The sequence below is a fragment of the Callithrix jacchus genome, chromosome 16 (genome assembly GCF_049354715.1).
Source record: "Callithrix jacchus isolate 240 chromosome 16, calJac240_pri, whole genome shotgun sequence".
Taxonomy (NCBI): domain Eukaryota; kingdom Metazoa; phylum Chordata; class Mammalia; order Primates; family Cebidae; genus Callithrix; species Callithrix jacchus.
Window position 1 is genome coordinate 76,841,563 of NC_133517.1, and position 23,715 is coordinate 76,865,277.

Sequence of the window (23,715 nt, forward strand, 5' to 3'; positions counted from 1 at the left end):
TAGGGCTGTAATGAGATAATCACGTAGAATGATTAAGTCTGTCACACAGTGCTCAATAAACATTAGCCATGATTATCATCTTTATATGATCCCTGTGAAGTCAGTATTATTTTCCCCATTTTTAGGAGAGCAAATTGAGGCTATGAGAGCTTTTCTTTCCTGTGACCATTACTCTGTTCCCAGGAATGTTTTCAAATTGCCTGATCTAATCTATTGTACTTTAAAATCAACTGGCCCCTCTCATGTTATAAATGCTTATTAGTCTGGTTAAATAAATTTACATTTAAAAATGCCTATTGGTACAGCATTTTTTTTTTCCTTTTGAGGTAGGGTCTAAATCTTTCTCCCAGGCTGGAGTACAGTGGTGCAATTATCGCTCAGTGCAGCCTCGACCTTCTAGGAACAAGTAATCCTCCCACCTCAGCCTCCTAAGTAGCTTAAGTCCCCTCCTACGTAGCTACAGGAGTGTACTAATATGTGCAGCTAATTTATTTTTTGTAGAGATCTGGTCTCACTATGTTGCCCAGGCTGGTCTTGAACTCCTAGGCTCAAGCAATCCTCCTGCCTCAACCTCCCAGAGTGCTGGGATTACAGGTGTGAGCTATGGTACAGAATTTCAAAAGATAATTTTGCTAACCTAATAGAATCTTTGAATATTGGCTCACTCTTGCAATTCCTATGATACTGAACAATTCAGACAAAAAGGAGCATTTCAAATCAGCAATTTCATGGAGCCCCTAGAAACGCTTTTTGAAAGCATTCACTTTAAATTCAACATAGGCAAGCAAAGCACATGTGATAAGCAAATTTCTTTAATTGGAAGAAACTATAAAGATGGTAGATTTGATTACATAAAAACTAAAAATTTCAGAACACTATAAACAAAAGGACAAAGGGCCAATATCCTTAATATATAAGAACATGTATAAACAAGTAAGAAAAAGTCAAAAACAGTTTAAAATAAAAATGAGCAAAAGCTAGAGATAAACAATTACAGAGATGCCAACATGCTTTTTAAAAAAGCATCCTTACTCTTTTCAGTTGTCATAAAAGGAAATGAGGACTCTGCTGGTAGGAATACATATTAGTCTTTCAGGAAGGCAATTAAAAGCATACTACGAAAATAATCAGTAACATACTGGGAAGATTCATTAAAGTTTTATGTGTTACAGGGAAAAACTGAATCTTTATGTCCAATAATGGGGGATAAGTTAAACAAACTGTGGTTCTTCTGTATTAGGCAGTTAGTAAAATAATGACATAAAATTCACAATATATTGTTAAGTGAAAAGCAGGTTATAAATTTGTATACACACAATACACATGCATAAACACATGATTCCAATTTTGAAAATATTTTTTAATATTACATATATTTTAAAAATATTAACAGTGGTTATATCTAGACAGTAGGGGGGAAATGTTGGTCATTTTTTTTCACTCTGCATTTTCCACATTTTCTACCAAGGGAAACTTTTTTCCTGGGAGACTGTATTTAGTGTTATTTTCATTATGTCTTATTTTCACAATTTATCTTGTTTCTTCATTTTTGATCCCAAACAAATATTAATAGCCCCAACAATGGTGGCTCTAGGGCTGAGACCTGTCTGAATTTTTTTGGTCGATATTCTCTACATCGGGAGCAGTTCAATAAACTATGCTCTTGGAACACATGGGAAAAGTCACTGGCAATATTTTATTTAAGTCTAAGAAATGTAAGGCCGAACTTAGTATACATAACAACAAAGACGTGTAATCCAAAGAGTAAAAAAAAAAAATTCTGTTTATTGTAATAATTAAATAACTAAGAGTAAACATTTTAAAACATATAAAAATAATGTTAACATTAAAATATAGTAACACTGTATAAAATATGAATCTAATTAAAAATACATTAACATAGCATCCCTAAAACTATACAAATACAGTGTATTCATGAAATTCTTTAGAAATATAACATCTATTTTTTGAATAAAATTTAAAATTTGTTTATAATTTTCAAACTAAGAAAAGAAGTAGTAAATAATAGCTCCATCCAATTTATAATTGTCCTAAAAGAATGATTTTGTATCATTTCTTGCTTGTCTTTTCTAATACCCATTCAATCACCTACGGAAAGAAAAAAATATGATTATAGTAGATTTCTACTGAAAACACAAGTAATAGAAAAATATATTGTGAAAACTTCAAAAGAACATAGTGGAAAATTTAAAATAAAAAGGAAGCCATTGAAATCTTATTCTTAAAAACACATTTTATTTTCTAATGGAAGAACATTTTTGTTGGACTTCCAGTGCTGAGTACAATATTGTTCTCAGTGGATGAAATAAAGATTCTGCTCCATTTTCTCACCTTTATATGAAAATATGCTTCAAATGGTCAATCAAACTAAACTAAGCTTTGAAAACAGCTAACCAAAATGGATTGGTTTCTCTAGTGTGTCAGATAAACTATTTTTTCTTTTGCTTTCTTGGCATCCCCTTAGAAACTCTTTTGCTGACAGAGCAACCTATTAAATACCGTGAAATACTCAGCTTATTATTGAGCTTCTTAAAGAGTTTTCACAGGGACAGAATTGAAAAAGACCACTAACTAATTACTGCTGCATATATAATGGCATCAGAGCAGCCCTGAAATAAAATACCAATTTAATTGAATATAGTTTCTTGGGAATAATTTCTTTACCTGTACAGCATTGTTGTTTGCTGTTTTCTTCATTTCCTCAAATAGACCCCTTGAAGTCTTAAGATCCTAAACATAATAAAATATAGCATTTACAATCTGCATATTAAATTACAAAGAACTCATTAAGTACACGAGATTATCCCAAATCATTCTACAAGTATCAATGAGATTAGAGATAGACTACAAAAAAAAATCTAACTACTAGATTATAATTTAGTTCCATTCTGAAATATCAAAATGCTCTAACCAAAATACATACACGTATACATAAGCCCATTTCATTCTCGTCTCCTGTTCCCAACAGAGCTGACCTAAACTAACTCCCGTCCTCCACCATGAGCATCCACTAATGCTCTATTACTCAAGCAACAAATATATGGTTTGTATTTATCAGATAAAATATATTTTTTCTTCATTTTGGATATTTGACTCCATCACAAAGAATCACATACAAAAGGAAACTGATGTAACTTTAAAAAATTTAGTGATTATATCAAATTAGATTACAAATTCAAAGAAATGAAATTGTATTAAAAAAAATAAGAAGCAGTTATCTGCTGTATTTCCAAGTTACACTCCATAAAGCCAGCCACTTTCAATTCTTTCAGGTTTTTCCCTTATTTATACCTTAATGTATCTAACTACTATGTTTATACTGCTACTTGGTGATTTAACACTTTTAGACAGTGACTATTGATGTTCGGGAGAACGGTCATGGATTCAACTCTCGTACACAAAACCTTCCTTCTCTTCCTTTCAATAACAGTTGTACCACTATTTTTGATTAGTCAATAGTTAGCATTTGCACTATTATATCTATGTAAATACTTTCAATTGTGTGCGAAGAATGCATTATAGTTATAATTTATCTTTATTCCAATATTCTATTTATCCTATTAACTACCTGTTAGATTTTTTCATTTGCTAGTTTTCCATGTACATAATTCTGGGGTTTTTTTTGCTCCTAAATACTGACAATAAATGAACTATATGTTCAGCAAAGTCTTTTCAAGCACTGAAGTATATGGGATAATTGCTCAGTTCAGCTTCATTTCTGCTTTTGGTATTTTTAATTAAATTCGTTAAACCTGGAGATCTTTCTCCCACAGTCTCCTCTAATTCGGTCTAGTTGCTGCCTAGGCCTGGTCCTATTAGGATTTGTCTTTCCCATTTTGGGTTTTTGTTTTATTTCTTGATTTAGTCATTTGTCCTATTGAACTTCACCTTCTAGCAGATTCCTCAAAAGGATAAAACAAATTCTTTTCCAGATATTCCATGTTTGAATGTATCTTCATTAAATCCTCATACCTAACTGCACTCCAGACTGGGTATAGAATACTAGGTAAGTTGCTTTTCTCAGAATTTTCTTTTCTTTTTTCTTTCAATTCTAGGAACATAAATCCCACAGAATTTGAAGATACCTTTCTACTATCTTCTAGAATACAGTGTTACTGTGGAGAAGTTCAATGCCATTGTGACGACTGATACTCTCTATATAAACTAGATTATCTCCTGGGAAGCTTTTAATATTCTCTCCATGCTAAGAAGTGTGAAATTCCACAATTATGTGACTCATTGAAGAATTTTCATTCACTGATTTGGACAAGCTAGGAGGCTTGTGTCCAGTCCTGGAAAAGTTTGATACATTTTTGAACAAGTTTTTCCTCTTCTAAATTTTGAGAATAAAGAAGAGAAAATTGTTCAAAAATGTAAAACTCGTATTATTTAGCATTCTGGATCTTCTGTATTAATCCTCCAATTTTCTTATGCTGGATTCAATGTTTTTGTCATTTGATTCTAATTTCTGGTAAATTTTTTCATCTCAACAGTTCAGTGTTTCTATTTAATTGATTTTATCATATTTTTAACTTTATGGAGCTTTCATGTTTTATGCTTTTTTTGGAAACAGCATCCTGTTCTCATTTTATGGATGTGATTACCTTCTAAGAGAGGTATAGTTTTTATGAGGTTTTCTTCAACTTCCTGCTTCTTCAGAGTTCCCTCTATTCCTTTATGTTTTGTCATCAGTTGTGTTAGAAGCTTTCCTCAAAGCCTGCAAATCCATGGCTGTCCAGTCATATTTAAAAGTGAGACACTAAAAATCTGACTGGAATCTCTGAGCAGAGATTGTCACTGGTTTCTTTTCAAAGTGACAAGATGGCCAGTTGGCTTTTCCATTACAGCTTCCAATATTTTCCCCAGCGACTATTTCCTGCACTGTCACTGGGGTGGGTGGAAAAACATATACATGATAGACCTTGTAGTTAACAGTGGGGGAGAAGAGCATGCAGAGCAAGCTGGACAATCCCCAGGTCGCTTTGTAGATCTTTAACTTCCCTGCTTTTTATGTGGACTCTTGCCCCTGCTTTCCATGATACCTGGTGTCTTCAAATCCTGAGCGCCTCGGATTCTGTAGAATTAACATGCTTCTCACTAGTATTCCACTAGGCACCCGATTAGATTGCAACTTTTTACTCTCTTACACCATGCTGCATGTGCTTTTTTGTTACTGTTATTATATATATTAACTATATATTATTATGTTATTAACAATATATTAAAAACCTTTCTAGTTTTTTCTTATCCCTTCCCTTGGTTTTTGTAGATTAATAGTGTCTTTCTTGAAAGATCTTAGAAAGAAAGGGGATTGAATATGTGATAAATCTGCAGTTTTAAACTGAAACTTACGGATAACTGTGATTCAAGTCAGAAACTCGTAAGGCTGGACATAATCTAACATCATCTAAGTTTTTAAAAACCATCACCTGAGTGGCCTCCTTTCCAATGTCCTACAAGTAGCTGATAATGGATCGAAATTAAGAAATTGGTTGTTTTGATATTTAGTTCAGTAGCCATTTTACTACACAGCCATCCCTTGGTCCCTGTGAAGGAATGATTCCATGATCCTTCTGAGAATACCAAAATCTACCGATAGTCAAATCCCTTATATAAAATGGTGTAGTGTTTGCATATAACCTATGCACATTTTCCCATATACTTTTTAAAAAGTCTGTACATGTTCAGTACAGATGCAGCATCCTTTTTTCTTTTCAGAATATTTTCAATTTGCAGTTAGTTGAGTCCACGGATGTGGAACCCATGGATACAGAACCCACAGATATGGAGGTCCAACTGTATTAAAAAATTACTAATTAAACTTTTTTTGAAGCTTATTATCTATAAGTCAAAGACATATTAGGAGAAATAGGATACTAGTTAAAATGTAGCTTTCTATATATGAGAACTAAAATCAAATCAAATATAAAGTAGTTTGGCTTCAATTTTTCTATCTCCATCATTTAATAAACTGGCAGAAGGTATATACTCTCAGTATAAAAAAATACTGAAACTTTTTAAATGTCAAACAGAAACATTAGAACATGAACTAAATTTTGCCAGTAGTAGAGAAGATACTGTACCTTTAGATAGAACTTAGAGATTTCAAAGAGACGCTGGCTGCATGCAGTGAAACATTCATGAGTCTCAGTAATACTGTGTTTCTTCAGGGTTTCAGTAACTACTTCTTTCAATATCTGGAACAGAACAAAACATATGACTAATATTTCTTGGAAAAGGAACGAACCTATTATTTCAGCTTTAGAGTTCAATCCTATGATTTACGTAATCATTTTGCTGTGCTAAAAGACAGACATGTTCATTAAGACAACATGATTGGGAGAAAAAAATATCTAATATTTACATGGTCAGAACTGTCAAAGGAATAATATGTTAGCAGGATTTGACTAGAGTGTCTTAAGAAAGAAACTCCAGTCGTAAGTTCTGAATTGAAATCTGAGTGTTAAAGTTATACACAACAGGGATATATAAGTGTATATTTAATTTTATTATGGAAAATATCAAGCATAGAAAAGTAGAGAATGTCTGATGAGCAGAGAATATTTTATAACAAATTTCTATATTGATATATCTTTTAAAGAGCTTCAAGTGTGATTAATCTGTGGCTAATCTTGTTTCATTTATATCCCTACCTACTTTCCTTCATCCTTACAGTGGTAAATTCTAGACATCGTTTCATTTCATTCATAAAATTTTTTCAACATATATTTTAAAGTAATCAAATTTTAAGTCTTTCCATGTAAAACTAAGAAAAATGGTAAATATATCTTTACCCGTGTGTGTTTCTGTGATCTTGATTCCTTAAATTGCCTTGACATTTTTGATTCATGCATACTTTTTTGACCCAAAGTGGTCTTTGTAGCAAGTTTTGGAGTTTCACAGCTAGGAACTGGAACCAATGGACAAGTCATTGGTAAGGACCGCTTTGTTTGTGGCTTTCTGGATGTCACGTGATGACGATGGTGATTACTATTGCCACTTGTCTGAGAAAGAAGAGACTGTGAACTTTCAGATTTCACAAGTCTACAGTAGGGGCAAAAATGAAGAATGTAGATTAAGTGAATCAACATCAAAGTCCATTTTCTGTCTTAAATGTTACAACTATATCCATTACAATATAAATTCAAGAAAAGCAAACAAATTTATTGTAACTGCCTTAAGTCAACAATCAACATCATATTATAAAGTTGTTCCTTAGTTCTTTAGACGAGTAACTAAGACAGAGAAGGTAAAATGAATAGTCACTAGGATTTTGGCTAATAGAGAAAGCAACAAACAATATTGCTGTACTCTCCCCTAGCCCTCCAATTTACAATTTATCAAATAAATCAGCTCTGCATGCTGACAGTGCTGCTATTTATAGATTTAATACTAACCTGTTAAGTACGTATACTTTTCTGTTAAGATAATTTGAACAGAGATACCACAACCTGTATCTTATTATGCCCATGGAACTGCCTTGCAAAATAAATGATAGTGTTAAAACAAATACAAATAAACTATAAAATTGGCTCATACTTAAATCTTCCTAAAACGCTTACATTTGCTTCAAACAAGACCCCAGTTTTTCTCTTAACAAGACAGGGTCTTAACGGGCCTCAATTCTGCTGACCCAGAGACCACAGTGTACTTTCCTTTTAGGAACAAAAATGTTATTAGCCACAAGTCAGAAATAAGAAACACGGCTATAACTATAGTACCCAAAATGTTACTGTTGCCTTTTGAGTTTTATCAGGTATAAAAAGTGCCATGAGTTTATAAAGTCCTCAGAGAAATGACTGCATCCTTCCACATCACAGGAGAACAGTATTCTAATTTTTTTAACTATTCACAAAAAATCTAAAAGTTTTATTTTCATATGGTTCATACTTTTTGCAAGGTTTAAATACAGTAAGAATTAAAGCCTTGCTTTAGATGCCAAGAACCCAAATTTGACAAAGGTTCTAAAGATAACATAAATTCAATAGAAATTAGTGTTCACTATATGAACTTCTAACTTCTGATCAAGTATTTGGACATTCTATTTAGTTAGCAAAAAAAATGTATCCAGAAAAGTTTCACATAATATATCACTATGTAGTTTAAAGCTATATTTTATATGCAACAGGTGTTTTAAAAATGGTACTTATGGAATTTCTTGCTCAAGGGACCAATGCAGGCAGGAAACTGAGGGGAAAGGGAAGGAGGAGCTAATAGAATTCCCACCCGGGAATAGTCTCTTCAACAGAGCAGCTCAGGAGCTTAATCTATGGGGTGAAATCTTCACTCTTCCATGGCTTAAAAACTTTACAATCCACTGTGCTAATGGACTGTATATTAGCATATAAAGCAGGAAACTGTTTTTTCCCCAAGTCATTTCTTTTTATAACTTACAAGCAAAATCATCAACTGCTCATAATAAACTTTCTGCCATAAAGAAATTAATCTGAAAGACTAATATAAAATAAAATAAAAATCGTCTAGAGACTAAAATGCTTTCTGTCAAGATACTATTTATGTTCATTTAACACAACACCTTTTTCTGGGATAAAGGCAATTCAGATCTTTAGATCTCCGTTTCAGTCGGGATACTTCAGGTGGAAGTTCACTTTGTACAAGTTCTCCATCAGGGACACTTCCAGGCTCTGACAAAACTGCAGGAGACGGGAGAGGGCTCAACACAGTAGGGGCTGGATAACTTTCTCTGCTGCAGGTGGTTTGGGTTTCATAACGAATAAGCCGAGATTGAAGTTCAGAAAATCCTCCATCTCTTTCCAAAGCTTTTCGGTCATCCAAGCAGTATCTAAAACGAGTGAAAGAGCATTAAAATGTAAACCCATGAGAGCAACAGACTTTTGCCCTTTAATTACAAAATAGCAGGACATTTACTTTAAGAGATCTTGTTTAATTTCCTAATAATCACTGGAAGGTTGAGTGACCGGCCTATTTCCCTCCCAAGGTCAGTTTTCTTCTAGTTTGCTATATGACATGGCAAAAGATTAAAAAATGTGAAGTACAATCTGATTTCTTTTTGACTTGTGTTTCAGGGCAACAGATTAAGTTAATCCTTTGGCTTATTTTCAAAATAATACAGTTGCTGTTTTAATACTTTTTAAAACTCTACCAACCTCTGATTTCTGATGGCTGATATATGACAACATGAAATGCTGACTTCTGTTAGAAAGGGTAAGTTTATTCTCAACACAAACATTAAAAGGGTATAAAGGCCTTCTAAACTGGCTCACCAAACAGTTTAGAACATTTTGAATTTTTTCTTTGAAACTCAGTTCCCACCTTATTAACTGATTGACAGATTTTCCTTCAAACACTTCAGCTGTCTGTGCATCTGGTTTCTAGCTGAATCTGACTCAAGGAAATCAATGAAATGTTAGCCTAGAGAATGCTTCTGGATTCAAAGAAATCTTGGTTGTTAAGTACAACAAAAAAGCATATCAAGATCACCTAGGAGCTGTGTGAGCTGGAAAACTTCGATTTCTCCCCTTTCTAAAATTGCATTAAGAAAACACAAATAGCTTCACATATGTGATGGTAGCACTATAAATTAAAACCTTTCTCTGTTAGCTGTCATTTTTACCTGTAAAATTCTAAGATACTGCCTAAAATCAGATTTTTGTATCCAAAAGCTTTTAGTTCAATTCCCAAGGAGTATATCATTTCCTGAACATCTGACTGCCTGATGGAGGTTTTAAGAACCTTATCTTTCCCTTGTGACACTTAACATATTTGATACAGACTTACGAAGTCAGACTCTGGATTTAAATCCAGGCTCCTGTACTGATTACTGTGTGAACTTGGCTAAATTACTTAACTTTATCTATGATTCTGTTGCTTCATGTGCAAAATGAGAATTATAGCACTTATCTGAAAAAGCTATTGTGAAATTACTTGAATTGTACACATAAACACTTGGAATCAGTTCCTGAAATATGCAAGCAGAGCAGTCAAGAAATGCATGTTACTATTATTGTTATCATCATCATTAGATTTCTTTTCTACCACAGTACAGTTGGCAGTACGCTGATAATATGTAGCACAGCCAGAATGTAAACCCAGATTGGTGACTTCAGAGCCTGACTTTAACCATTTTAGTATTTCTCTCTCTGCAAAGTGTAAGAATCATCTTACTCAGTGTTCAACACATGTCTGAGCATTAGAACAATTTGAAGAGCTTTTAAGAAGTACTACACGCTCAGTGTTTCTGATTTAATTGGTCTAGGGAAATACCTAGTTATTGACAGTTTTAAAAATCTGCCGGGGTGATTCTAAAAAACAAAACAAACAAAAACTTAAATCCATAGAAACAGAGTAGAATAGTGGTTATGGGGTGGGGAAGGTTATGGGAGGATGTAGATTAAACGGTACAAAGTTACAGAGTTATGTAGGATGAATAAATCTAGAAATCTAATATACAGTATAAGTACTATAGTTAATAATATGTACTGTATATTGAAAATTTGCTAAGAGTAGACTTTAGGTGCTCTTGGCATGCAAAGAAGAGGTAACTATGTGAGATACTGGGTATGTTAATTTGATTGGCTACAGTGATCATTTCACTATGCATACATATATCAAATCATCCTATTATATACCTTAAAAATATACAATTTTTTAAAAGCCTACCGAGATGATTCTAAAGTATAGCTAGGACTGAAAAATCTCTGATCTATTCTGACAGTCTAATTTAACAGGTGACAAAACTGAACTCTAAATCTGAATGTGAGTTGGTGGCAGAGCAGGGAGTAGAACTTAGGTCTCTGGCATCTCTCTAGCTAATACTTTTTCTCTATTCTGTTGTTTAATAAATATATTTCATTAAAAATCAGAAGCAAATGATAAGTCCTACTTCTATCATAGGTAACTGGTAGAATCTGGAGTAAAATTAGAACCATGAATTTCAAGAGTCCATGCAAGAGCCAATATAATGCCTGATGAGCTTGAATACAGAAAATTTTTTGAGAGAAAAGATGCATATTTTGATTCTAAGATGAGTATTTCTTTCTACCCTAAGATTTTATTTCTAAGATGCAGATTATTTTCTTCCAGTTTTAAAATCTCTTGATCACAGCTGTTCATAATGTCATAGCTTCAACTGAATTATGCACCCTGTACATGTTGATGTCAATTGCCATTTAAAAAGTCTTTAAAATGATTATACTATGATTTGCCATTGGAAGAAAAATTTACTTTGTAAATTAGATAAAATAAACAGAGAGGCAGGGTGTATACTTGACATTAGTGAAGTAAAATGCATTGCTGGCTGAATGACTACAATTCCATATTTTCTTTCTTTTTTTTTTTTTTTTGAGACGGAGTTTCGCTCTTGTTACCCAGGCTGGAGTGCAATGGCGCAATCTCGGCTCACCACAACCTCTGCCTCCTGGGTTCAGGCAATTCTCCTGCCTCAGCCTCCTGAGTAGCTGGGATTACAGGTACGCGCCACCATGCCCAGCTAATTTTTTTGTATTTTTAGTAGAGATGGGGTTTCACCATGTTGACCAGGATGGTCTCGATCTCTTGACCTCGTGATCCACCCACCTCAGCCTCCCAAAGTGCTGGGATTACAGGCTTGAGCCACTGCACCCAGCCCAATTCCATATTTTCTTATAAAACAATAAGCAAATGCTTTATGGATCCTAAAAAAGAAAAATACCCATAAGACACTGAAGCTGTTTTTGTTTTGTAAATAAGAAGTAGACAAAATACTGCCTATACCAACGAAGGCAGGAGAAACTGCCAAATCTCTTAGAATAGATGAAGGAAATTTCAGAGCAACAAGAGGCTGGTGTGATCGAATGATTGTCAGAGTAGGACAGCAGAGTTTAATTTGCTGCTTAATAAAACAGTGCATTTCACAATTAATGGCACCTTAAATTCCAGAATAGGGTAAATAAGTGAAAAAACAAACAAGCCAATAGTGGTTATATTTCATTTGCCTTAAGAAACATTGTTTTGCTGCCATGCAATTAATATACCTTTTCCAAATATTCCTTTATATCAGAGAAAGAGGTTCAGGGTTCTAAAGGCCCACAACAACATAAGAAGAGAATTTTCCTTGTAGTTTCATATTTACTTTAAAATGTTACTTGAATTTGTTGCTACTCCATAATCTATGTTGAACATAAATAGGCTCTCACACTATACACCCAAATCTTCTTAAAAAAAACATGTTTCTGAATTCATGGTGCTCACCTCTTACAACTTTGTCAGCCCAGTCTCAATGTCCTCAGTTTAATGAGCATAAATTTAGAGGAAAGAAAAGTCAGTCACAGATAGATTTGTTTATTTGTTTATGGGAGTAGGTAGGTAGTAGAGAATTACTTTTATAGTGAATCAGAATTTCATAACATTATATGTGTATAAGTTAATAAAACTCTGTGTAGATTTAAGTCCATCAGGGCACAGTATTCAAGTAAGTCTTAATTTAATATTTTCATAAATAATCATGAAGAACGTATCCTTGTTAAATTTTATAAATTTGTATGTATTATTTAAATTTTTCCATAGTAAATTAAAAACAGCAGGAAAAAAAAGAATAGAGAGATAGAAACTCAGAATAAATAAATTAAAATTTTGGAAAAATAATCTAAATAAGATTATATGATAGACACTTTAGCCAGCAATTAAAATGTAATTATTGTAGCCTATTTTATTCAAATCAGTGCTTCATTGTGTTTACAGGACCGAAGAGGTGAAAAACAGATGTGTCCTGGGGTATTCTGGCCATGTAGCAAAGCAAATGTTAATACTAGTACATTTGGTCGGAGATTTCCAAGATGGCACAGTAGGAACAACTCAGGATTACAGCTCTCAGTGAAGGCACAGAGGGTGGTCCCAGCCACATTTCCAGACGAATCTTTGTTGCCCACAGAACGAGGAAATTCCCAGGTGTAGGAGAGACACGGGATGCCAGCACAGCCCTTTCGGCTTGCGCAGCCGTTTCGGCCGGCGCCGCAGCGCAGCGGCACCCCGCACAAAACACACTGGTCTGGGTGCCCTGTTAAACCGGCAATCTGAGATTTGGGAGGGCAGATTAGCATATCCATCTGATTAAACGGGACTTGGACAATGAGCCAGACCAGAAGATTCCCGGGAAGCAACATTGGAGCCAGTGCAGTGGGTCGCTGCATGGGAAATCACACAGATCCAGGTGCCCTATCAGCAGGCGACTGAAACACCTAGGAGAGAGTCAACTGTTCAACTTAAAAAAAAAAAGAAAAAAAGGGCTCTGAGGCAGGGAGCCAGGTGATCAGGCTCGGCGGGTCCCACCCCCACAGGGACAAACAAAATGGCAATTTGAAATGCTCGGGGTTGATAGTTTCACTGCGGGCACAGCGGAATCCAGGATGGCGCAGCTCGGTGGGGAGGGGCGTCCACCACTACCGAGGCATTCCACCCCTACTGAGGTACACTCCCATTGCTGATGCAGCCTGCCGTTGCTGAGGCAACCTGCCATAACAGAGAGACTCCGCCAAGAGGGCGGAGCCCATGACAGCAGGGTGGAGCCCTGGGCAACAGGGCAGAGACCACAGCAACAGGGCGGACCCTGCGGTAGCAGGGCAGAGCCTCGGGAGGCAAATAGTGACTAAACTGCCTCCTAGCTGGGCAGGACAGTGTAACAGATACTCATAAAGAAAGCCCTAACTCCCCAAGACAGAGCATCTGAGGAAAAAAAAAAGGGGTTTTATAAGTTCTGCTGCAGCATACCTAAACGCACCTGCCTAAAAGCACTAAATGAACAACGGAGCTCACAGCTCAGCACTTGAGCTCCTATAAAGTACATTCCATCTCCTCAAGCATCTCCCTGACCCCTGTATATCCAAAGAGTCACCTCAAAAAGGACTGATCAGACTGACATTTGGGGGGCATCATTCTGGGACAAAGATAGCAGAAGAAGAAACTGGTAGCATCCCTCACTGTTCCGCAGATGCTACAGGAGTACCCCAGACAAGCAGGGCCTAGAGTGGACCTCAGCAGTTGTACAGCTGAGGGGCTAGACTGTTAGAAGGAAAACTAAGTAACAGAAATACTTCATCATCAACAATCTGGGCGTCCACTCAGAGACCCAATCAAAAAGTCAGCAACTACTCAGACGACAGGTGGATAAATCCACAAAGATGGGAAGAAACCAGCGCAATAAGGAGGAAAACACCCGAAACCAAAATACCTCGCCTCCTAAAAAGGACCAAAACCCCTCAACAGCAAGGGAACAAAGCTGGACAGAGAATAAGCGTGACGAAATGACGGAATCAGACTTCAGAATATGGATAATGAGAAACTTCCGTGAGCTAAAAGAACATGTTCTAAATCAATGCAAAGAAACTAAGAACCTTGAGAAAAGATTCGAGGAAACAATAACAAGAATGGACAACTTAGAGAGGAATATGAATGAATTGAAGGAGCTGAAAAACAGAACACGAGAACTTCGCAAAGCATGCACAAGTTTCAACAGCCAAATTGACCAAGCAGAAGAAAGAATATCAGAAGTTGAAGATCAACTCAAGGAAATAAAACGAGAAACCAAGATTAGAGAAAAAAGCACAAAAAGGAATGAACAAAGTCTCCAAGAAATGTGGGACTATATGAAGAGACCTAACCTACGTTTGATAGGCGTACCAGAATGTGATGAAGAGAATGAATCCAAGCTGGAAAATACTCCTCAGGATATTATCCAGGAAAATTTCCCCCACCTAGCAAGACAGGCCAACACTCAAATGCAGGAAATACAGAGAACACCACAAAGATATTCCACAAGAAGAGCAACCCCAAGGCACATAATCGTCAGATTCACCAGGGTTGAAATAAAGGAGAAAATATTAAGGGCAGCCACAGAGAAAGGTCGGGTCACCCACAAAGGAAGCCCATCAGACTCACAGCAGATCTCTTGGCAGAAACTCTACAAGCCAGAAGAGAGTGGAGGCCAATATTCAACATCCTTAAAGAAAAAAATTTTCAACCCAGAATTTCATATCCAGCCAAACTGAGCTTCATAAGTGAAGGAAAAATAAAATCCTTTGCAAACAAGCAAGTACTCAGAGATTTTGTCACCACCAGGCCTGCTTTACAAGAGCTCCTGAAAGAGGCACTACACATAGAAAGGAACAACCAGTACCAATCATTCCAAAAACATACCAAATGGTAAAGAGCATCAACACAATGAAGAATCTGCATCAACTAACGGGCAAAACAGCCATCTAGCATCAAAATGGCAGGATCAAATTCAAACATAACAATATTAACCCTAAATGTAAATGAGCTAAATGCACCAATCAAAAGACACAGACAGGCAAATTTGATAAAAAACCAAAAGCCATCAGTATGCTGTATCCAGGAAACCCATCTCACATGCAAGGATACACAAAGGCTCAAAATAAAGGGATGGAGGAAGATTTACCAAGCAAATGGAGAGCAAAAAAAAAAGCAGGAGCTGCAATTCTCATCTCTGATAAAATAGACTTTAAAGCAACAAAGATCAAAAGAGACAAAGAAGGTCATTACATAATGGTAAAAGGATCGATACAACAAGAAGAGCTAACGATCCTAAATATATATGGACCCAATACAGGAGCACCCAGATATATAAGGCAAGTTCTTAACGACTTACAAAGAGACTTAGACTCCCATACAATAATAGTGGGAGACTTTAACACTCCACTGTCAATATTAGACAGATCAACCAGACAGAAAATTAACAAGGATATCCAGGGCTTGAACTCAGACCTGGAGCAAGCAAACCTGATAGACATTTACAGAACTCTCCACCCCAAATCCACAGAATATACATTCTTCTCAGCACCACATCACCTACTCTAAATTTGACCACATAATTGGAAGTAAAGCACTCCTCAGCGAATGCAAAACAACTGACATAATAACTAACAGTCTCTCAGACCATAGTGCAATCAAGTTAGAACTCAGAATTCAGAAACTAACTCAAAACCGCACTGCTTCATGGAAACTGAACAACTGGCTCTTGAATATTGATGGGATAAACAATGAAATGAAGGCAGAAATAAAGAAGTTATTTGAAACCAACAAGAATGAAGACACAACATATCAGAATCTCTGGGACACATTTAAAGCAGTCTCCAGGGGAAAATATATAGCAATAAGTGCCCACATGAGAAGAGTGGAGAGATCCAAAATTGACACCCTATCGTAAAAATTGAAAGAGCTAGAGGAGCAAGATCAAAAAAACTCAAAACCTAACAGAAGACAAGAAATAACTAAGATCAGAGAATAACTAAGGAGATAGAGACACAAAAAGCCCTTCAAAAAGTCAATAAATCCAAGAGCTGGTTTTTTGAAAAGATCAACAAAATAGACAGACCACTAGCCAGATTGATAAAAAAAGAAAAGAGAGAAAAACCAAAGAGATGCAATAAAAAATGATAAAGGGGAAATCACCACAGATTCCACAGAAATTCAAACCATCATCAGAGAATACTACAAACAACTCTATGCACATAAACTAGTAAACCTGGAAGAAATGGATAAATTCCTGGACACCTGTGTCCTCCCAAGCCTAAACCAGGAGGAAGCCAAAACTATGAATAGACCAGTAACAAGGTCTGAAGTCGAGGCAGCAATTAAGAGCCTACCACACAAAAAAAGCACAGGCCCAGATGGGTTCACAGCCGAATTCTACCAGACACATAAAGAGGAGCTGGTACCATTCCTTCTGAAACTATTCCAAATAATCCAAAAAGAGGGAATCCTTCCCAAATCATTTTATGAGACCAACATCATCCTGATACCAAAACCCAGCAGAGACTCAAGAAGAAAAGAAAACTTCAGGCCAATATCCATGATGAACATAGATGCAAAAATCTTCAATAAAATACAGGCAAACCGATTGCAACAGCACATCAAAAAACTTATCCATCATGATCAAGTAGGATTCATTCCGGGGATGCAAGGCTCGTTCAACATACGCAAGTCTATCAACGTAATTCACCACATAAACAGAACCAAAAACAAAAAACACATGATTATCTCAATTGACGCAGAGAAGCCATTTGACAAAATTCAACAGCCCTTTATGCTAAAAACCCTCAAAAAACTCGGTATTGATGGAATGTATCTCAAAGTAATAAAAGCTATTTACAACAAACCAACAGCCAATATCATACTGAATGGGCAAAAACTGGAAGCATTCCCTTTGAAATCCGGCACTAGACAAGGATGCCCTCTCTCACCACTCCTATTCAATATAGTACTGGAAGTTCTAGCCAGATCAATCAGGCAAGAAAAAGAAATAAAGGCTATTCAAATAGGAAAGGTGGAAGCCAAATTGTCTCTATTTGCAGATGACATGATAGAAGACTCCATCACCTCAGCCCAAAAACTCCTGAAACCAATAAGCAACTTCAGCAAAGTCTCAGGATATAATATCAATGTGCAAAAATCACAAGCATTCCTATACACCAATAACAGACTTAAAGAGAGCCAAATCGAGAAGGAACTGCCATTCCCAATTGCTACAAAAAGAATAAAATACCTAGGAATACAACTCACAAGGAACGAAAGGGACCGCTTCAAGGAAAACTACAAAGCACTGCTCAACGAAATAAGAGAGGATACAAACAGATGGAGAAACATTCCATGTTCATGGTTAGGAAGAATCAATATCGTGAAAATGGCTATACTGCCCAAAGTAATTTACAGAATCAACGCTATCCCCATCAAGCTACCAATGACTTTCTTCACAGAACTGGAAAAAACCACCATGAACTTCATATGGAACCAAAAGAGAGCCCGCATAGCCAAGTCAATTCTAAGCAAAAAGAACACAGTGGGAGGCATCACACTACTGGACTTCAAACTATACTACAAGGCTACAGTAATCAAAACAGCATGGTACTGGTACCAAAACAGAGATATAGACCAATGGAACAGAACAGAGGCATCAGAGGCAACAAAACATATCTACAACCATACAATCTTTGATAAACCTGACAAAAACAAGCAATGGGGAAAGGATGCCCTGTTTAATAAATGGTGTTGGGAAAACTGGCTAGCCATGTGCAGAAAGCAGAAACTGGACTCCTTCCTGACACCTTACACTAAAATTAACTCCAGATGGATTAAAGACTTAAACATAAGACCTGGCACCATAAAAACCCTAGAAGAAAATCTAGGCAAAACCATCCAGGACATAGGAGTAGGCAAGGACTTCATGACCAAAACACCAAAAGCATTGGCAACAAAAGCCAAAATAGACAAATGGGACCTAATGAAACTTCACAGCTTCTGCACGGCAAAAGAAACAGTCACTAGAGTGAATTGGCAACCAAGAGAATGGGAAAACATTTTTGCAGTTTACCCATCACAAAGGGCTGATATCCAGAATTTACAAAGAACTCAAACAGATTTACAAGAAAAAAACAAGCCCATTCAAAAATGGGCAAAGGATATGAACAGACACTTTACAAAAGAAGACATACATAAGGCCAACAAATATATGAAAAAATGTTCATCATCACTGGTCATCAGAGAGATGCAAATCAAAACCACATTGAGATACCATCTCACGCCAGTTAGAATGGCGATCATTAAAAAATCTGGAGACAACAGATGCTGGAGAGGATGTGGAGAAATAGGAACACTTTTACACTGTTGGTGGGAGTGTAAATTAGTTCAACCATTGTGGAAGACAGTGTGGCGATTCCTCAAGGCCTTAGAAATACAAATTCCATTTGACCCAGCAATCCTATTACTGGGTATATATCCAAAGGACTATAAATCGTTCTACTATAAGGACACATGCAAACGAATGTTCATTGCAGCACTGTTTACAATAGCAAAGACCTGGAACCAACCCAAATGCCCATTGATGATAGACTGGACTGGGAAAATGTGGCACATATACACCATGGAATATTATGCAGCAATCAAAAATGATGAGTTCGTGTCCTTTGTAGGGACATGGATGAATCCGGAGAACATCATTCTCAGCAAACTGACACAAGAACAGAAAATGAAATACCAAATATTCTCACTCATAGGTGGGTGAGGAAAAATGAGAATACATGGACACAGGAAAGGGGGTACTACACACTGGGGTCTATTGGGGGGAATAGGGGAGGGACAGTGGGGGGGTGGGGAGCTAGGGAGGGATAGCCTGGGGAGAAATGCCAAATGTGGGTGAAGGGGAGGAAGACAGCAAAACACACTGCCATGTGTGTACCTATGCAACTATCTTGCACGTTCTGCATATGTACCCCAAAACCTAAAATGCAATAAAAAAAAATACTCGTACATTTTCTCACCAGTGAACACTATTGTTCATAAAAATAATATAAACACTGTTTTCTGGTTTCAATTTTCACATTCAAATTAAATGCAAAATACTTAAAATTTTTTATTAGATTCCTTTAATAGATTAGAATGCCCTAAAATTTTTATCAAACTAAGTGGGGGAGATATTGCTGTATAGCTAATAGAATAAGAAACAGAAGTTTAAATATACATATTTAAAAACATGAAAGTAAATAGCAGAGAGCTCAAATTAAGAAGAATCAAATCATTTTTCAGAGTCAATATCTTATATTGAGACACTTAAAAATATTCACACATTTTTTTTAAAATGAGAGATAGTACCAGGAAAACTAAACCAAACAAATAAAATATTTTTTTTCTAAATGCTGGGACTGTAGGTAGGTAGTAATAAGGAAAGGAATTGTTGATTTGCATTCTAAGTTTTCTGTAATGTTTAATTTCTAGGTCTTTAATAAAATCAAAGGGGGGGGAACATAAAAATATATCCTGTTAATGAAATGTTTACATAGTAGTACAAGATGTTCCCACTTACATTTAATAAACTTAGTATAGGGAATGAAAAGTAAAATTTTGGGCTGGGTGCCATGGCTCACGCCTGTTCCCAGCCCTTTGTGAGGTCGAGGCAGGTAGATCACTTGAGGCGAGGAGTTCAAGACCACCTAGCCAATATGGCTAAACCCTGTCTCTACCAAAAATACAAAAATTAGCTAGGCATGGTGGTGCATGCCTGTAATCCTAGCTACTCGGAAGGCTGAGGCATGAGAATCACTTGAACCTGGGAGATGAAGTTTGCACTGAGCCAATATCATGCCACTGCACTCCAGCCTGGGTGAAAAAGTGAGAGAAACGTAAATTTTGTAATCAATGCACAAAAGGGTGTTTGGCTAAAAATATAGTTGAAGTAAAAGCTTCAGCTAAATTTAAGGCTATTTGGGAAACATCTCTACCCTTTTTATGTAAAAGGGAAAACAATAATCCTCTCATACAAGGAGTCCTTTAATCAAATATCAGAAATTTGATGGATCAGGTGGCATTTTTTATCTGTTTTTATAAAGATGGATCAGGTGGCATTTTTTTATCTGTTTTCACCATGTTGGTCCGGCTGGTCTTGAACTCCCAACCTCAGGTGATCCGTCCTCCTTGGCCTCCAAAGTGCTTGGATTAGAGGCGTGAGCCACCACTGCTCTTGGCCCATTTTTTATCTTTTTATAATTCAATAGTTATCTCTGAGTTACCGCTCTGTTGTTCACAAAACAATTTAAAATTCTTATGCTACCATTTAGATTCAAATTAGCATTTCATACAGGACTTCTTTTAGAAATAATTCATTACTGAATGTTACACTTCATATTGCTCATTTCAAAGTTCTCAAATTCTTCTTTTTTTGAGGGGGACAAGCTCTCATTCTGTCACCTGGCGTGTGATGGCATGATCATGGCTTACTGCAACCTCAACCTCCCAACATCAATCGATCCTCCTGCCTCAGCATCTGGAGTAGCTAGGATTACACACGCAAGTCACTATGCCCAGCTAGTTTTAGTACTTTTTTGTAGAGATGGGGTTTCACCATGTTTCCCAGGCTGGTCTCAAACTCCTGGGCTCAAGCTATCCACCTGCCTTGGCTTCCCAAGGTGCTGAGATTACAGGCATTAGCCACCATGGCTGGACTCAAATTCTTATTTCAACTGTTTTTCACACAGATAGATATTTAATGTTGTTTCATGTATCAATATTTCCTTCCTTGTTCTAATTAAATAGTATTCCTTTATATAAATATACCATAGTTTATTTATCTATTTTCCTATTGATATATTCCTAGGCTCTTTCCAGTTTGGGGATATTGAGAATTAAACTATTAGGTACATACTTGTGTAGTCCTTCTCTAAGAAAAATATCTAGTATTGAAATGCTGGGGCCTATCTAACAATTTCTGAGCAACTATAATGTAATTGGTGACCAGGAAAATATTAATGTGACCCATAGCGTAAATATATATTTATAACATAGGGACCAAAACAATTTTGATATAAAAAATATCTAGTAATTCATAATAGGATGTTTAAATGCTGTTGAAGTGATTAATCATCAAATAACTTCTTCAACAGAAGACAAATTATTTTTGTATGCAATGCTCTGCTTTTTGAGGTTTTTGACATACTCTTTTGGTCTCTGTCTCAATTTATATCATTATATTAAAGTCACTCTTCACACAAGTGAGACTGTATCAACAATACACAGAATAGTAAAGTATAAATAAAAACTTACTCAATTCCATGATAATGACATCCTGAGGCTTTATCAAAAGGTAAGACCTGAAGTTTCCCAGGACTAAGTTCTGGTGTCAGAACAAAAGTCTTTTCCCTGAAACAAAAAGTTTTTCATTTGTATTCAAAGTTTATTTAGTGACAAAGAGAAAGTTAAAGAAAGTACCTAACAAAACAAATCTGCCTTTTTCCTCTACAGTTGAATTTTATATGGGATAAAGGTTAAGCAACATCAGAAAGTATAAGAAGGAAATGAAGCAAAGTTAGGCCTTGGCTTTCGTCACTTACATTTTCTGCACCTCAAGTAAGTTATGATGTTATTTATTGCACAAAACTATTCTGAGAAATGGGTAAAACAAAAATGGAATATCATTTATGATGGCAATTCAAGAAGCGGTATTATTTCTTTTCTTTTTCTTTTTTTTGAGATGGAGCCTTACCCTGTTGCCCAGGCTGGCATGCAGTGGTGTGATCTCAGCTCACTGCAACTTCTGCCTCCCTGGTTCAAGCAATTCTCCTGCTTCAGCCTCCCGAGTAGCTGGGATTACAGGCACCTGCTGCCCTGCCCAGCTACTTTTTGCATTTTTAGTAGAAAGAGGGTTTCACCATATTGGCCCGGCTGGTCTCAAACTCCTGACCTTAAGTGATCCGCCAGCCTCGGCCTCCCAAAAAGTTGGGATTACAGGCATGAGCCACCACACCCGGCCAAGAAGCAGCATTATTTCTAAAAGATGTTTTTTTCCTTGGTAGAGTAAACTAATGTTTAGGCATTTAGTTAATCCTTTTTTTTCAAGGGAATAATTAAAGTCAACTTGAATCTTTGGTAACAATAAAAGAATTTACTTCCTACTATAACACATGTGGGACCCAGATCTTTCTTTGCCTGAGAATGTAGTCATTGACACCTACTGTAAGAGTCAGCAACTTTTTAACTATCAGAGGGTATAGAGACTAACTGCTGATTTCAGTTCTTTTTCTGAAGTAGGTTTTCAATCAACTGACATGTTAGAACTAATCACGTCGAGTTTACATAAAATATTCATGCTCAAGCCTTTCCACACCGAGAACTACAGAGATATATCAAAATCCGGGAAAGAAGAGGGTCACTGCAATTAGATTAAGCTCTCTGGGTTATTCTGATAGGGGCCATCCTTCTCTGAAGGAAAGGAAACCATTGTTGTAATATAATGAATCATGGTCCCGAAGCTTGTTAGATGGAATGGGGAAACTATGCAACAGTGGTCTTTAAATAGTTAATAGGTAAAATGAAATAGCTTGAGTTCAGAAGAGTTGGAAATAATATGTAGAATGGCAAGTAAATAGTAGAGTACTAAGAATAAATTTGCTATCACATTTTTCCATCTATGGTAATAAAAACTGTCTTGCCACCGAAAATTATCTAGGATACTATGATAAGCATTTGAAATCATTACATTAAAATGTAAGATTCATGCCAACTAATGAATCCTAAAAAGCAGACATTATATTCAAATGCATCCATTTAAAGTATTCCACAAAAAGTAACACTAGTAAATTATAATAACCCCAGTATTTCAATGATCATTAAAATAAATAATTTTGTAAAATGGAAATCTGTAAGTATCTAGCAGTTCACTTCTCTCCTTTACTATGCTGTCTCTCATTTCTCCTATCAGTCGCCCCCAGCAACTTAACCTATTTTTGTGTAATTTCACTCACAACTCGTTCTTTTTAAAATAAACATTTTGATAAATATATGTTTTGTCAGTGTTTGTTATTTCCTTGGCATATACATAGGAGTCATGTTTGGACTCTGTTTAACACAGCATTTTGGATGGCTTCTTGTGCAGGTCAACATTCGATAAGAGCATATAGGTTCCTGATTTATTGCCATGAAAACTCATCCTTCAACTCTAATGTTAACAGGAGATACATTTGATAGCAATGCAGTTCTTTACTAACGTTGAAGAATCACATCAAATTTTCCTAAATAAATCACCTACGATTAGTTTCCAGAAAGAACTAACTTTATCTCTTCTACAATGCACCTAGAAAGACATTTTGTCAAAAACAGTACAACTTACATAATTCAGTTTTGGCAAACTGACCGACTGTCAGTTTCTGCTTAATGATTTGAAAGGATAGTAGTCCA

General features: G+C 36.1%; 1 protein-coding gene across 4 annotated transcripts in view; it reads right to left on the bottom strand.

Moving 5' to 3' along the window:
* Nucleotides 1-794: 794 nt before the first annotated feature.
* MTBP (MDM2 binding protein) overlaps nucleotides 795-23,715 on the bottom strand; it is an 80,839-nt gene continuing 57,918 nt past the window's right edge. For all 4 annotated transcript variants that reach the window (XM_054246782.2, XM_002759272.6, XM_078353264.1 and 1 more), the window contains 6 exons: nucleotides 21,586-21,681; nucleotides 8,558-8,824; nucleotides 6,816-7,065; nucleotides 6,105-6,218; nucleotides 2,686-2,751; nucleotides 795-2,109 (listed from right to left, as the gene is read on the bottom strand). In XM_054246782.2, the coding sequence (XP_054102757.1) occupies nucleotides 2,071-2,109; nucleotides 2,686-2,751; nucleotides 6,105-6,218; nucleotides 6,816-7,065; nucleotides 8,558-8,824; nucleotides 21,586-21,681 (832 nt within the window). In that variant the 3' untranslated portion in view covers nucleotides 795-2,070. The remainder of the gene's footprint in view (nucleotides 2,110-2,685; nucleotides 2,752-6,104; nucleotides 6,219-6,815; nucleotides 7,066-8,557; nucleotides 8,825-21,585; nucleotides 21,682-23,715) is intronic.